The sequence below is a fragment of the Peromyscus eremicus genome, chromosome 13 (genome assembly GCF_949786415.1).
Source record: "Peromyscus eremicus chromosome 13, PerEre_H2_v1, whole genome shotgun sequence".
In the NCBI taxonomy this organism is placed as follows: domain Eukaryota; kingdom Metazoa; phylum Chordata; class Mammalia; order Rodentia; family Cricetidae; genus Peromyscus; species Peromyscus eremicus.
The window spans coordinates 36661856-36674134 of record NC_081429.1 but is presented as its reverse complement, the minus strand read 5'-3'; the positions used below and the strand labels follow the sequence as shown (position 1 = coordinate 36674134).

The following is a 12279-nucleotide window of genomic DNA, read 5'->3' as shown; positions in this document are numbered from 1 at the left end:
TTTCTCAGTTACCCCAAGAATGGCATGGGGCTTTCTGGCTTACCTTATACTTCCTCACAGGTTCACAGGCTGTGCAATACGCTCTCCTCTGTAAGAGAGAGCCCGGCTTAGGATGTGACAGCCCCGTGCATGTCCCCTCCCCATGTCCCCTTCCATCTCTCTCTGTATAATCAGACTTTGCTTCCCTCTGGGTTTTGCCCACTGCCCAGTGCTACTCCTTTCTCGAACCTTCCCTAGGTAGGTGCCGCCTGGGAACACGCAAGGGAAATCTGTTTAGTCAAGTGAAGGCTGGAGGAGGATCCGTGATCAGATGTAGGGAGGCGGGCCCTGAGGGTGCTTTGCCCTTGGTACCCTGGGTCTTTGAGACTCCGAGAGACAAGGAAACAGCCTGCATTCTGAAGCCAGTTAGAAAGCAGTCACACATCCCTATACGATCTGTATTCACAGGGGCCCAAGCTTCAGGGGAGCAGATGCTTCTGAGGGTGGCCACAGAGGAGATTGAGGGGTAAGAACATGGGTGGAGGAAGGCGAGAAAATTAGGAGGAAGTAAGGTGTTCTGTGTTTCCTGTTGGTCTCCCTGCAGAAGTAGAGCAGCCTGTGTTTGGGAAATGGTCTCTGGATAGTAGTCTCGACTCTAGGCGCACTGTGTGTATTAATGTTGACAGCAGTAGCTCCAAAGTGGATATTTCGCTAGCATTAGAACATATTTTAAAACATTTATTGTTGACCGAGTGTGGTGCCTCATGGAAGCACTTAAGAGACTAAGACAAAAAGAGCTCAACTCCCTGTTTAAAAAACTGAATGCCCAAATCCCCATATTTTATACACAAAAGGGGAACAAATGCTCCAAAGAATTCCCATCGTTCAGTCTCTCAGCGCTATCCATTAACAACTCATGGCCAATCTGGTCTCACCTGTCTCTCACCCGTGGGTTATCTAGAAGAAAATCCCTCTTTCATGTTATTATTATTACTATTATTATTATTATTATTATTATTATTATTATTATTATTATTAAGGGACTAAGAGGTTAAGTAGCTTAACCACACAGTTAGCAAAGGTCAACTCCGAGAGTCGAACCTAAGGCTCTCTCCAGAGCCTGCACCTAAAGCCACCAGGCCACAGCGTCCATCAGGTGAGCCCCGTGTCGTTTCCTGTCTTCAGCACTCTGCACACAACAGGCTCTCACGGAATCCTTCTGTGTGGAGCAGGCGGTTGCCAGCCAGCCTCACTCACACTGGGTGGCTCGGGACAGCTGCGGGGCTGCTATCCTGAGTCTAGTGAGTAGAATCACATGGAGGGCTAGCCCAGCCCGTCCCTTCCGTCCCTTCTGCTGAGGCCGGTGGGGTCTGGGAATGTGAGGCCCACTCAGCTCTCCTCACCTTGACTTTCTTGTCCGTGATGGTGAACTCCACCTCCTGCCGTGCCTTCTCCTCATGCCACTCCTGTAACTCCTTGTGGTACTGGTGCATGAGTTCCTGCCGGTAGACCTGAGACCAGCACAAGGGGAGAGGAGGCCTAGATCTGGAGGCTCTCAACTAAGAGCTTACCTTGGGCCCTTCCAAGAGCTGGCTCCTGCCTTTCTCTGGGGGTTTGGAGACCTCAGAACCCTCCTCTAGCTCATACTTGGGAGCTGTGTCTCAACACCCGCCCCCCATGTGTTTCTCTGTAGCTGGTCCCTACCTTGCATATCAGGTCCACGCTGTAGAAGCTGGCATGAACTGAGGCCTTTAGGGTCACCAGGATTGGGGCTGCCTCTTCGGGAGTCACTTCTCCTTCCATGGGGCTCACAGATACCTGTTGATTTAGGGAAGGGGTCTGTGGATGTGGGAAAAGAGGATGGCAGAGGATAGAACGAGGCGAGGTGGTACGAGATGGGATGGGATGAGACAGAATGGACAAGATGGGACGTGACGGACAAGGCCAAGAGGTAACGGGATAGAAAAGGATGGGATGGGGTTGGAGGGGACAGTAGATGAGAAAGGGCATGATGGAATGTGACAAGATAGGATGAGACGGCATGGGACAGCGCAGAATGAGTCTGGAGCCTTGCCCTAAGTTCTGATCGGGGGAGCAAATGGACCCTCACCTCTCCGAAATCTAAGGGCCTTGGCTTCCAGGTGAAGATAATTGTTTCGTTTTTGGAGATGTTGTTGAGGAAGAGCAGGCGGCTACACTTGCTCTGCACGGGGATGTTTCCCAGGGAGATGTGGGACTGGGACAGGAAGACGTTCTGTTGGTGAAGACAGCGTAGCATCAACTTGGGGGGCGTGAAGAAGAAACCGCAGAAACACTACCAGTTCCCGTGCGTTGCCCACTGGGCCATTATTGTGTTCGCTTCCCACACGTCTGACCCTCACAGTGGCCCTGTGCTGTAGGCACAGTTGTTCTTCTCTTGTGTTGGGTGTTAGGAAGGTTCAGGGGCTCAGACAACTCTCCCAAATTTCTCTCATATGCAGAGCTAGGATAACTCCCAAAAGCCTCACCCTGAAGCCTGTTGCGTTCCCAGGGTTTCCAGTGTCCATCCTGAATTAGGGGTCTAATGGGGCTCTTAATAGAAAAGCGGGCAAGTGTGTAGTGATTAGATGGGTGGGTCCATGGATAGATGGTTGTATAGAAGGACACAGACATTAGTAAGTGGTATGAGGTTCAACGGGTAGATGGAAAAATAATTGAATAAATGGGTGGTTAGATGAATGTGCCAGGCCTCCCAACAATAAGAAGCATGTGGACTAAAGGTAGTATTAGTGACCACTAATATCTTGAGCAAAATCTACCTGAACCCAAGAGAGGGATTGTTCTATATGAAGACAGTACCTAGAATAGGAAGATTTCTTTATACATCTTGCTATAGTCCTCAGCCCTATGCTTACAAAAAAGGCTGGGATCAAGGGTGCTGAAGCAGGGGCAGTGTCCCAAGAATACTATACATCATACACACATGCTATGTCTAGTATACCGAGGATATTAGACGTCAGCTGACAGGGCCAGCCTCTTGCAGAGCTGGTGCTCTGCAAAGCTGGAGCCAAGCTGATTCCAAGTCTTACCCTCTATCCCTCCTTAACCTGTATCCTTCTTCTCCCTAGCCTCCCCAGCCCTTGGTCCTGGCTACCCTTGACTCTGCTGCATCAGGCACTCCAAGCCCCCTTTCTCCCACCTGCCCAGGCACCATCAGCCTAGAGTATATGGAACTGTTGTCCCACGAGGATATGTTGTGGAAGGGGGCTGTGTCACCCATGACACAGGGGTCGTATCCCACTCCTTGGAAGCGGATGACAGCTGAGTTCCATCCAAGGATGTGTATGGGTACATCCACCTGGGAGGTTGCAGAGGTGAGGAAGGGACCGGTGAAATCAGGGCACAGTGAGGAAGCCACAGCGCCAAGCCCCACCATTCCCAACATCATCCAGGCCACTGCTCACAGTGTAGGTCTTGGCCTCGATGGGTGAGAAGATCCACAGGGTCCGAGCGGTGGTACCTGGCTGGATCTCCCCTTTGGGGTTCAGGCAGCAGAAAATAGGGTGGTCAAAATTTTTCTCTTGAACCTGTGACAGAACGCTGACCTGGACCTCGTATGTCACGGGCACGGAGCCACCATTGTATAGCTCGTAAATCTGCAAGGGCAGGAATGGGGAGATGGTCAGCCGGCTCAAGGCTGAGGAGCGGAGAGCCTAGGACTCCGTCCGTTTGGGGAGGGCAGGTCATCTTCACAATAAACCTGAAGGTCTCTGGGCTCCACCCCCCCCCCAGTCACTTCCCCCTCTGGCCTGATACTTGGATATTCAGTCTCTAACATTTTAGGATACCAGCAATTCTGTTTGGAAAAACAGCAGCTTACTTCATTTGCCCTCAGTTTACGCCTGCCAAGTTTATAGAAGGCCCTGATATAAATGTCCTTCACGGTGGGATTTGAGGAAATGTCCACATATGCCTAGACACCATCCAGACCCTTTATCGTCTAAGACTTTCAGTCTAGTCCACCATGACGACTGCCACTTTTCCATGTCTGCTACTAGAGGAAGCCCTGCTTAAAGAGAGTGGGGAAGGGTTCTGAAGAACCAAAGAACGCTCCCAAAGGATGTCTTGGAAAAAAAAAACCAGAGCTGTTCTAGTCTAATCCTTGTTTTTTAAGAGCTAAGAATGAAAACCAGAGAAAAAATGAAGAGTTCACCAGGGTTTGGTCCTGGACCTCTCTCTCTCTCTCTCTCTCTCTCTCTCTCTCTCTCTCTCTCTCTCTCTCTCTCTCTCTCTCTCTCTCTCTCTCTCTCTCTCTCTCTCTCTCTCTCTCTCTCTCTCTCTCTCTCTCCTCTCAGATTTATTTATTTATTATGTATACAGTGTTCTTCGTATATTTATGCTTGCAGGTCAGAAGAGGATACTAGATCTCATTATGGATGGCTGTGAGCCACCATGTGGTTGCTGGGAATTGGACTCAGGACCTCTGGACCTCTGGAAGAGCACCCAGTGCTCTTAACCGCTGAGCCATCTCTCCAGCCCCTGGACCTTTCTCTTAGCACTCTCTCCTGAGTATGTTGACTTTGTTTCTCCAGCATGATCCATCTCATTGATCTCCAGATCCAGGGCTTTAGGCTGAATATTTGTGCCTACTCTGTACCCAAGTTCATTGGCTGAAACAACATCTCCAGGGCAGAAATCAAGTTGGTACTGACAGAGCCCTCCTCCTTGCTGGCATAGCTTCCGTAGTATGGGGAGTTGCAATGTAGGCTGCTTGGAGGAAATCATCAGTCCTACCTAACCGTGAACCTGCAAACTACAGAAGGACCAGTATGGCAAAGATATGTCCATGGGCACAATAATGACGTGAATGTTCTGCAGGCAGCCAAATATTTTCTGACTAGATTTATAAGCCCTCTCCACAGGAGGAAATGCGTGCCTGGTTCATGGTTTAGAACCCATGGTTGGTGGGCACACACTAGACACCACCAAATCTTGGACCTCACCTGGCCTTCATTTTGGAATTCCCAGGCCTCAGAACTTCAGAACTGTAAGATCTCTCTCTCTCTCTCTCTCTCTCTCTCTCTCTCTCTCTCTCTCTCTCTCTCTCATGTGGGTGCATGTACGCATGTTTGCACATACATGTGGAGGCCAGAGGTGAACATAGGTATTCTCAAGCCAGCTTGGTTGGCAGAGAATGGTTTTTAAAAAAGAGCTCTGACCTCTACACGCACACACATAAACTTGTACACACATACACACAAAAGAAAAACGTTTATGACTTCTGGAGATTCATATTCCTATCCTCAGCTCTCTGGAAAGAGGAGCTTCTAAGAGCAATGCTTTCCAAGCTGTGGCTGAGACCTCTTGGCAAACAGGTCTAAATGAACTAATGGGCCATAGCTAGCACTTAAAACATAGGACAGAATGACATTCAAAAGACATTATTTGTGTACTTTATATGTAGGGGCAGATTTGCAGTAATTCTAGTTGAATGTGTATGTCAACACTGGAAAGCAGCACAAACGATATAAAACATCTTAGTGTGGTCCTGGATCAAAGAAGCTGGAAGACCCTTTTGCTAACAAGGAAACAATACTTTTGCACGGGAATGGAGCCTGGCGAAGTGCTTTAGTTCCTGAAGACTTGGCCTTAAATCTCCCCAGTTGTCCCGTGTGGGGCAGTGTCTGTCATCTTGTCAAGACTGACACAGACACCCAGAGATCCATACTTAGGCTTCTTGGTGACAGGATCACACACACCACTGACCTGGCGCGGGGGCAGTGTGTCCCCAATGGGGACAGGAATGAACTGGTGGGTGGTAGAGGTGAAGTGCACGTATTTCTGCTCCGGCCTCACTGTCACACCGATAAAGTGTAGCTGGAAATGAAGAGCCCAAGGGTGGCATGCTGCCCTGCGAGAACTGGCATGCCCAGCTGAGATATCGGCCCCAGGTCCCCAGGGGGCACCACTCCCTGCTCCTCTCTTGGATGTCCAAAGAGCTCCCATAGCCAGTCCCCAGGAGGACAAGGGTGTCGGGTCTCACCAGGATCTCCCGTCCGTGGGACACCTTGAAGAGCACGGAGAGGCGGTCAGTGCCAACGAACAAGTGGCTGAAAGGAGGAGACAAGTTGGGCAGTGAGTTCTGGAGTCTTCTCTGAGTGGGAAAACAAGTGTGGCTTTGAGCCAGTCAACCACCGCTCAGTTGGGATGAGGCAGAAATGACATGGACTTTCACTGAAGGTGATGGCTTCCTGGTTGGGGGGGGGGATTGTCTAGGGTCCCCTGGAGTCATACAGAGAAAAGTCAGAGGTAGGGATCTTCTGGAAGGAAGGGCAGGATGTGTGGTGCGGAGCACCTGTATTTGAACTCCACCATCTGCTCCTGCCCGGGGTTCAGGCTCCCTGACTTGGGGCTGATGAAGAAGAGGCAGTTATCCTCTGCACGCATTTGGTGGAGCTCAGCGCTGTTAAGCTCTGCTTGCTCCACCCACAGATCCAGGTCCAGCTGCTGGTCACTTGGAAAGAGGAAGGCCCTGGAGAGGAGTGAAGCCATGCAAAGGGTAGGTCAGTCAGAGAGACAGGCAGACAGAGGGGCTTTCACCACACCTCCTGCACCTTGCACCCCCCATTTCATACGCTGGCCCAGGTTCTGGTGAGCAAATGTAGCTGGGTGGATTCTCCTTTCACAACTGTCCCCAAACCTAGGAATAGCCAGCAGGGGTTCCCACCTGTAGGACTAGCACTTGGGTGAATGGTCAGGAAGATGGCTGAAAACCAAAGTCAATTTGGGCTGCATAGTGAGCTCCAGACTAGTCTGGGTTGAAGAATGAGAATGGCTCCTCATATGTTTGAGAGCTTGATCCCCTGTTAGTGGAACTGTTTGGGAAGGATTAAGAGGTGTGGCCATGTTGGAGGAGGTGTGGCCATGTTGGAGGAGGTGTGTCACTGGGGGTGGGCTTGGAGGTTTCAAAAGCCCTTGCCAGGCCCAGCCTTACTCTTTCCCTGCCTGCTGCCTTCAGGTCAGGATGTGAGTTCTTAGCTACTTCTCCAGCACCATGCCAGTCTGCTCCCTGCCATAACGATCACGGACTAACTCTCTAAAATTGTAAGCAAGCACCCAATTAAATGCTTCTTTTTATAATAGTTGCTTTGGACATGGTGCTTCATCACAGCAATAGAATAGTGACTAAGACACTGTCTTTAAACAAACAAACAAACAAACACTAGAGACAGGAGCAGAGCCAGAATGAGTAAAGAAAAGTGAAGACTGGGACGCTCACTTTGGGAACCAGGAGCCAAGGGAGTCACTTGTATAGGTGAGCCACTTAGGGCTGGCCACTGGTCCTTCTTCCATAAGTGCTGTGGAGCAATCTTTTTGTACTCTGTGAATATTTGTTGTTCTCATTGGTTTAATAAAGAGCTAAATGGCCAATAGCTAGGCAGGTAGAGGTTAGGTGGGACTCACGGACAAAAAGAGAGTGAAAAGAGAGCACGGGGAAGAAGGGTGAAGTCATGGGGAGCCAGATGCATAGGAAGCAGGAGATGAACATGCCATGCTGATAAAAGGTACTGCCACTCATTAGTGCATAGATAAGGAATATGGGTTAATTTAAGTTGTAAGAGCTAGTTAGTAACAAGCCTGAGGTACCAGCCGAGCATTTATAATATTAATAATAAGTCTCTTTGTGGCTATTTGGGGAGCCAGCCGGTGGAACAGGGACAGAAAAACTCCGCCTACACATAAGGTCTCAGGAAGGGGCCATTGGCAACTCCTGGGAACGCTGGCAGTACCACCCAGGGGCCCCTGAGAAGGAGGGTGTTGAGGTTAGCTTGGACACAGGCTAGAGAACAGGTTCCCAGAGAGCTGGTAATCAGGAAGCAAACAAGAGCGCGAAGAGACCCGCCCACTCCCCTGCAAGGCCTCACGCTGTAGCAAAGTAGATATTGCCATCCAACCAGCTGCAAAACTGGTGACGAAGGGTCCCAAGGCCACCATTTGATAGGACTCCCTCAGAGATATGGAAGAGAACTGGCCCCAGCTGCAAACTGGGCCAGGGATTGAACAGAGAGTACCCAGAAATAGAAGGCAGAAGAGCCAACAAGTCCCACAGGAGTCAGGGAACTACACTCCAAACTCATGAGGGGTCTGTCCGGGTTCCTCTCGCATGGGAAATTTGAAAAACAGATGCACGCAGTGCTGGTAAAGTCCAGAAAGAGCAGACATCCCCAAACATAGGTGGAGTGAGAGAGAAGATCTGCTACCTTTTGGAAAGCATTTGGGCAGCATCTACTAAGATCAAACACACGTGTGAACATTTGACCCAGAAGTCCTGCTTTCAGGAATTCACATGTGTGATTAAAATGCAAACATGAAAATATACCAACACATACTGAACATCTAAAAAGTGTGTGTGTGTGTGTGTAATATGTGTACATGTGTGTGAGTGTGGGTGCCCATTGCCACAGCATGCATTTGGTCAGAGGGCAACTCTGGGTATCAGTCCTTGCCTTCCATCTTGTTTGAGACAGGCTTTGTTTACCATCATGGGTGTCAGACTAGCGGCCCACAAGCTCCTGGGAATGACTGTTCTGTCTCCACGTCCCATCTTGACACAAGAACACGGGAGTTACAGACATGTGCTACTGTGCCTGGCCTTACATGGGTTCTGGGATTCCAAACTCAGGACTTCATGCTTGTACATCAACTGAACCATCTCCCCAGTCCCACACACTTATATTTATGTATGAAACTTTCTTCGTGGTGGCAAAAAGAGAAAAACATTTTGGGATCCTTTTATTGGGAACAAAATCTTCCAGTAAAGGGGTGGCCAATAACTTAAGTCCCTTTATACTATAGAATATCATGCAACTGACAAAAAAGGACATACTAGATCTATATATACTCTACTACGTATGTTCTTCCTTCACAGTGCACATTCTGGAAGGGATATTGCTGATAGAATGCTGACTGAAATCTGAATAGTATTGTGCCTTCACTATACCAAAACCAAAAGAATCGCTCTGCAAAGCATCCAACTGTCTGCGTGTGGTGCAAAGGCTGAGAGCAGAGCACACTCCCAAGCCCTGGCCACCCCAGCATGGGCATGAGGCTGAGGAGGAAGGTCTGACTGCAGGTGAGTGCTGCTTCTGTGCTTTTATTTGGGGGATGCTGACCAGAGGCAGAGTGGGAACTCTGGCTATTTCAGGATGCTCTGGGAAGTTTCTGCATCTCCTTTACACACAGTCACTCAGTTGCTCTCCTGATTAAATGATTTCACAGCCTCTTCCCTGGCTTTTTCTTCTTTTCTTCTTTTTTTCTTTTTCTTTTTTTCTTTCTTTCTTTTTTTTTTTTTTTTGGTTTTTCGAGAGATGGTTTCTCTTTTTTCTTTTCTCTGTGTAGCCTTGGCTGTCCTAGAACTTGCTCAGTAGATGGGGCTGGCCTCGAACTCACAGAGATCTACCTGCCTCTGCCTCTCGAGTGCCAGGATTAAAGGCGTAGGCCACTACCACCCGGCACCCTAACTTGTTCTAATGTGCATGCTTTCTCCCACATCTGGAGGAGAGCCACACCCAACTAATCCATCATCCTCTGGATCTTCCCCTGGATCTTCCCCGCTCTGCAGCTCCCATCTCCTCAGTCACTTAAGTTCAAACTCTCTAGAGGAAGATTCCAGGCCCTTCATGTCCTGCCTCTGCCTGTACCTCCAGCTGCATTCAAGGTCCTCCTCTTCTCAATTTCTTAAAAACACTCCCCTCCTCCTTTTCTTCCTTTCTCCTCATCATGCTAGGGATTGAACCCAGGGCTCTGTACAGGCTAGGCAAGCACTCCACTACTGAGCCGCTATACACTCAGCCCTCCTGAAAGTCTTTAGATCTCACCACCACCCTGCCAAATGTGCGCAATGACCCCGTGAATGTCACTTCTTCCTCCTTCCCAGGACACTACCCCATCCTGGGGTCCTGGGAGGCCATTCTACCCTGGGTTCCTGTTACATTCAGAGGGCAGGGACTGGCCTGGTCCATATTTCCATTCTCAGGACCGACCTGAAGCTTAATTTTAGGAAGCACCTGGGACAAATTTAGCCGGTGAAATAAAAGCACACCGTGAACAAAGGTTAAGCTGCGTACTTGACGTCTTTGAGGCGGTCCACTTGGATACAAGGTACTATGCAACCATACCCCAGAGTCAAACACAGCAGAAGTGTCAGGAGGAAAAGGATTGAGGGGGAAAGGCAGCTTCATGGCTCTCTGACCCTCCTTCCCAACTCGGGGTCTCTCTCTGTCCTGCCTACCCTCACCTCCAGGCCAACTCCACACTCTCCTTGCACCATTGGTCCTGGGAGGAATCGAAGATTCCATCTATCCTTTATGAGCTCAGCAGAGAAATGCTGGAGTTTGCAAAAAGAATCTTCTGAGACACTGAAATGAACCACAGCACAAAAAGCACAGAACAGTCGGGCCACTTGAACTCTGGAAGAAGCAGGCCAGCTTCCTGTACTCTGGATCTCCTGCTGAGAGAATCCAGTCCAGTGAACTCTCCACCTGGGTCTTTCCTGCCCCGCTTGCCAACCTCCTGGACCTTCTCCACAGAGAGTGTGAGCTGAGTTGCTCCTACACATACATGCCCATGTCCACCCAAATATCCCAGGACACAGGGCAAGCCCTGAGCTCTACAGATGCTGGCTCCTGGCCTGGTTAGAGGGGCCCAGCCAGTATCGAATCTGAAGCCCAAGGCAGGCTCTGGGCTTCCCCAACCGTCAAGCTTTCCAGTTACTCCCAAGCCTGCCTTTTCCTGTCAGTTGCCGCCTAGTGAGCCAACTTCCCCATCTCAACACCATGAAGGTGTGAGGCAGTCAGAGTTCAGGGGTAACCATTATACGCCTATCAGTACAGAGCCCCTTCCCTCACCCCACTTCCAAGACGTCCTCTGCTCAGGCCAGCAGGTTCTGACCAGGCACCCTGGCTTGCGTCTTCTCCCTCATTCACCTTCCCAGCACCCTCAGGCTGGATCTCGTCTCCCTCAGCCTGATTCAGATAAAGACCCTTCTTTTATACTTCTCATTTGGCAACCAGAACTGAAGGTCTGTAAATAGACATTTACTAAGAAATCTAAGCATACTCATGCTAGGAATGTGAACAAGCCTGGCGTGGAAACAGGAAGCTTGCTGGGCATGAGTTCTGGGCTCTGACCAGAGAGCAGAAGAACAGAAGAATGAGCTTGGCAGGCTCGGGTCATTAAGCCTGGCTTCGGGTGACCGGTGGGGTGACTCCGTTTTGTGGCCAGCCTCCACTTTGCTCAGTCGTGCCCTCCAGTGGCAGGCTCCTCTGTGGCAGCAGATGCTTGTCCTTTATGCTAACCTAGATTTGCCTCCATCTGACCCCAGCCCTGAACTGGGGATCTGGCAGGCAGCCGGGGGCCTAGACAGTCCTGATGTACAGAAGCAACTTGAAGCCTTCTTGCCGACTAACCGGGGTCGGCAGGCGCCCTGGAGTTGGTACATCTGGATTTGAACCTGGCTCTGCCTCTAACAGCTGGAGGTCTTTGACTGAGTCCTTATTCCATTGGCCCTCAGGCCCTGTCTTTTGAACAAGTCTGGAGAGGTCTTTTTCACAGGACCATAAAGATCCAGGATGGAAGGCTGGAAAAACACGGTGCCCGTTCTGTAGCATTCCTTCAGTTACCGATAGAGCTGTAACCAGTTTCCAGGAACTGTACACTGCCCAGAGCCCAGCTGCAGCCAGTGACGCCCCCCAAGTGCTGTGGGTAACTGCAGTCTCCTCCAGGCCCCCTTGCCCTGCCACTGGGAGATCCACTGGCCGACCCCAGCTTTCCCAGGAAGCCCCAGAAAGTGGTTGTTCCCTACTCCGGGCCTACAGAGCTCTGTCCTCAGACCCTTGTAGCAGAGCCCCTCTGCCCAGCCATACCAGTCCAAGGACACCAGTCCACTGTTCTTCAGCACCAGCAGGACCACTGACGGCGAGGCATTAAGTGGTGCTGCTCCAAAATTGAAGTCCAGTTTCAGAGGCGTGAAGACCGGAGGCGTATGGCTCATGCTGTGGGAGGCAGAGAAATGGCTCAGTGCAAGGAGGTGGAGACAAGTCAGGGCTCTGACCTTGGGTCCCACCCCCAGGCACAAAGCGAAAAGTCTGGAACTCAGGGCCAGGGAGGTAGCTCCTTAGTCCTTGCCTTCCCAGGTCCCTCTAGGAATAGACAAGAATTTGCTCCCCCACCCTCACCCCCTCTCAGCTTCCTGGGAAAGGCCTGGTGTCGGAGTGTTGGTAGGTGGTCCGTGGACATCTCCGGTATTTCCTGCCTGTCCTT

At 50.4% G+C, this 12279-nt stretch overlaps 1 protein-coding gene across 1 annotated transcript in view; it reads right to left on the bottom strand.

Moving 5' to 3' along the window:
- Positions 1–12279, bottom strand: part of Cfap65 (cilia and flagella associated protein 65) — a 33500-nt gene that overhangs the window by 3265 nt on the left and 17956 nt on the right. The window contains exons 19-28 of the mRNA XM_059278846.1: positions 11883–12011; positions 6314–6490; positions 6002–6068; positions 5725–5835; positions 3423–3614; positions 3158–3316; positions 2090–2233; positions 1684–1797; positions 1383–1490; positions 44–88 (exon numbers count right to left, since the gene is read on the bottom strand). Coding sequence (XP_059134829.1) covers positions 44–88; positions 1383–1490; positions 1684–1797; positions 2090–2233; positions 3158–3316; positions 3423–3614; positions 5725–5835; positions 6002–6068; positions 6314–6490; positions 11883–12011 — 1246 coding nt within the window. The remainder of the gene's footprint in view (positions 1–43; positions 89–1382; positions 1491–1683; positions 1798–2089; positions 2234–3157; positions 3317–3422; positions 3615–5724; positions 5836–6001; positions 6069–6313; positions 6491–11882; positions 12012–12279) is intronic.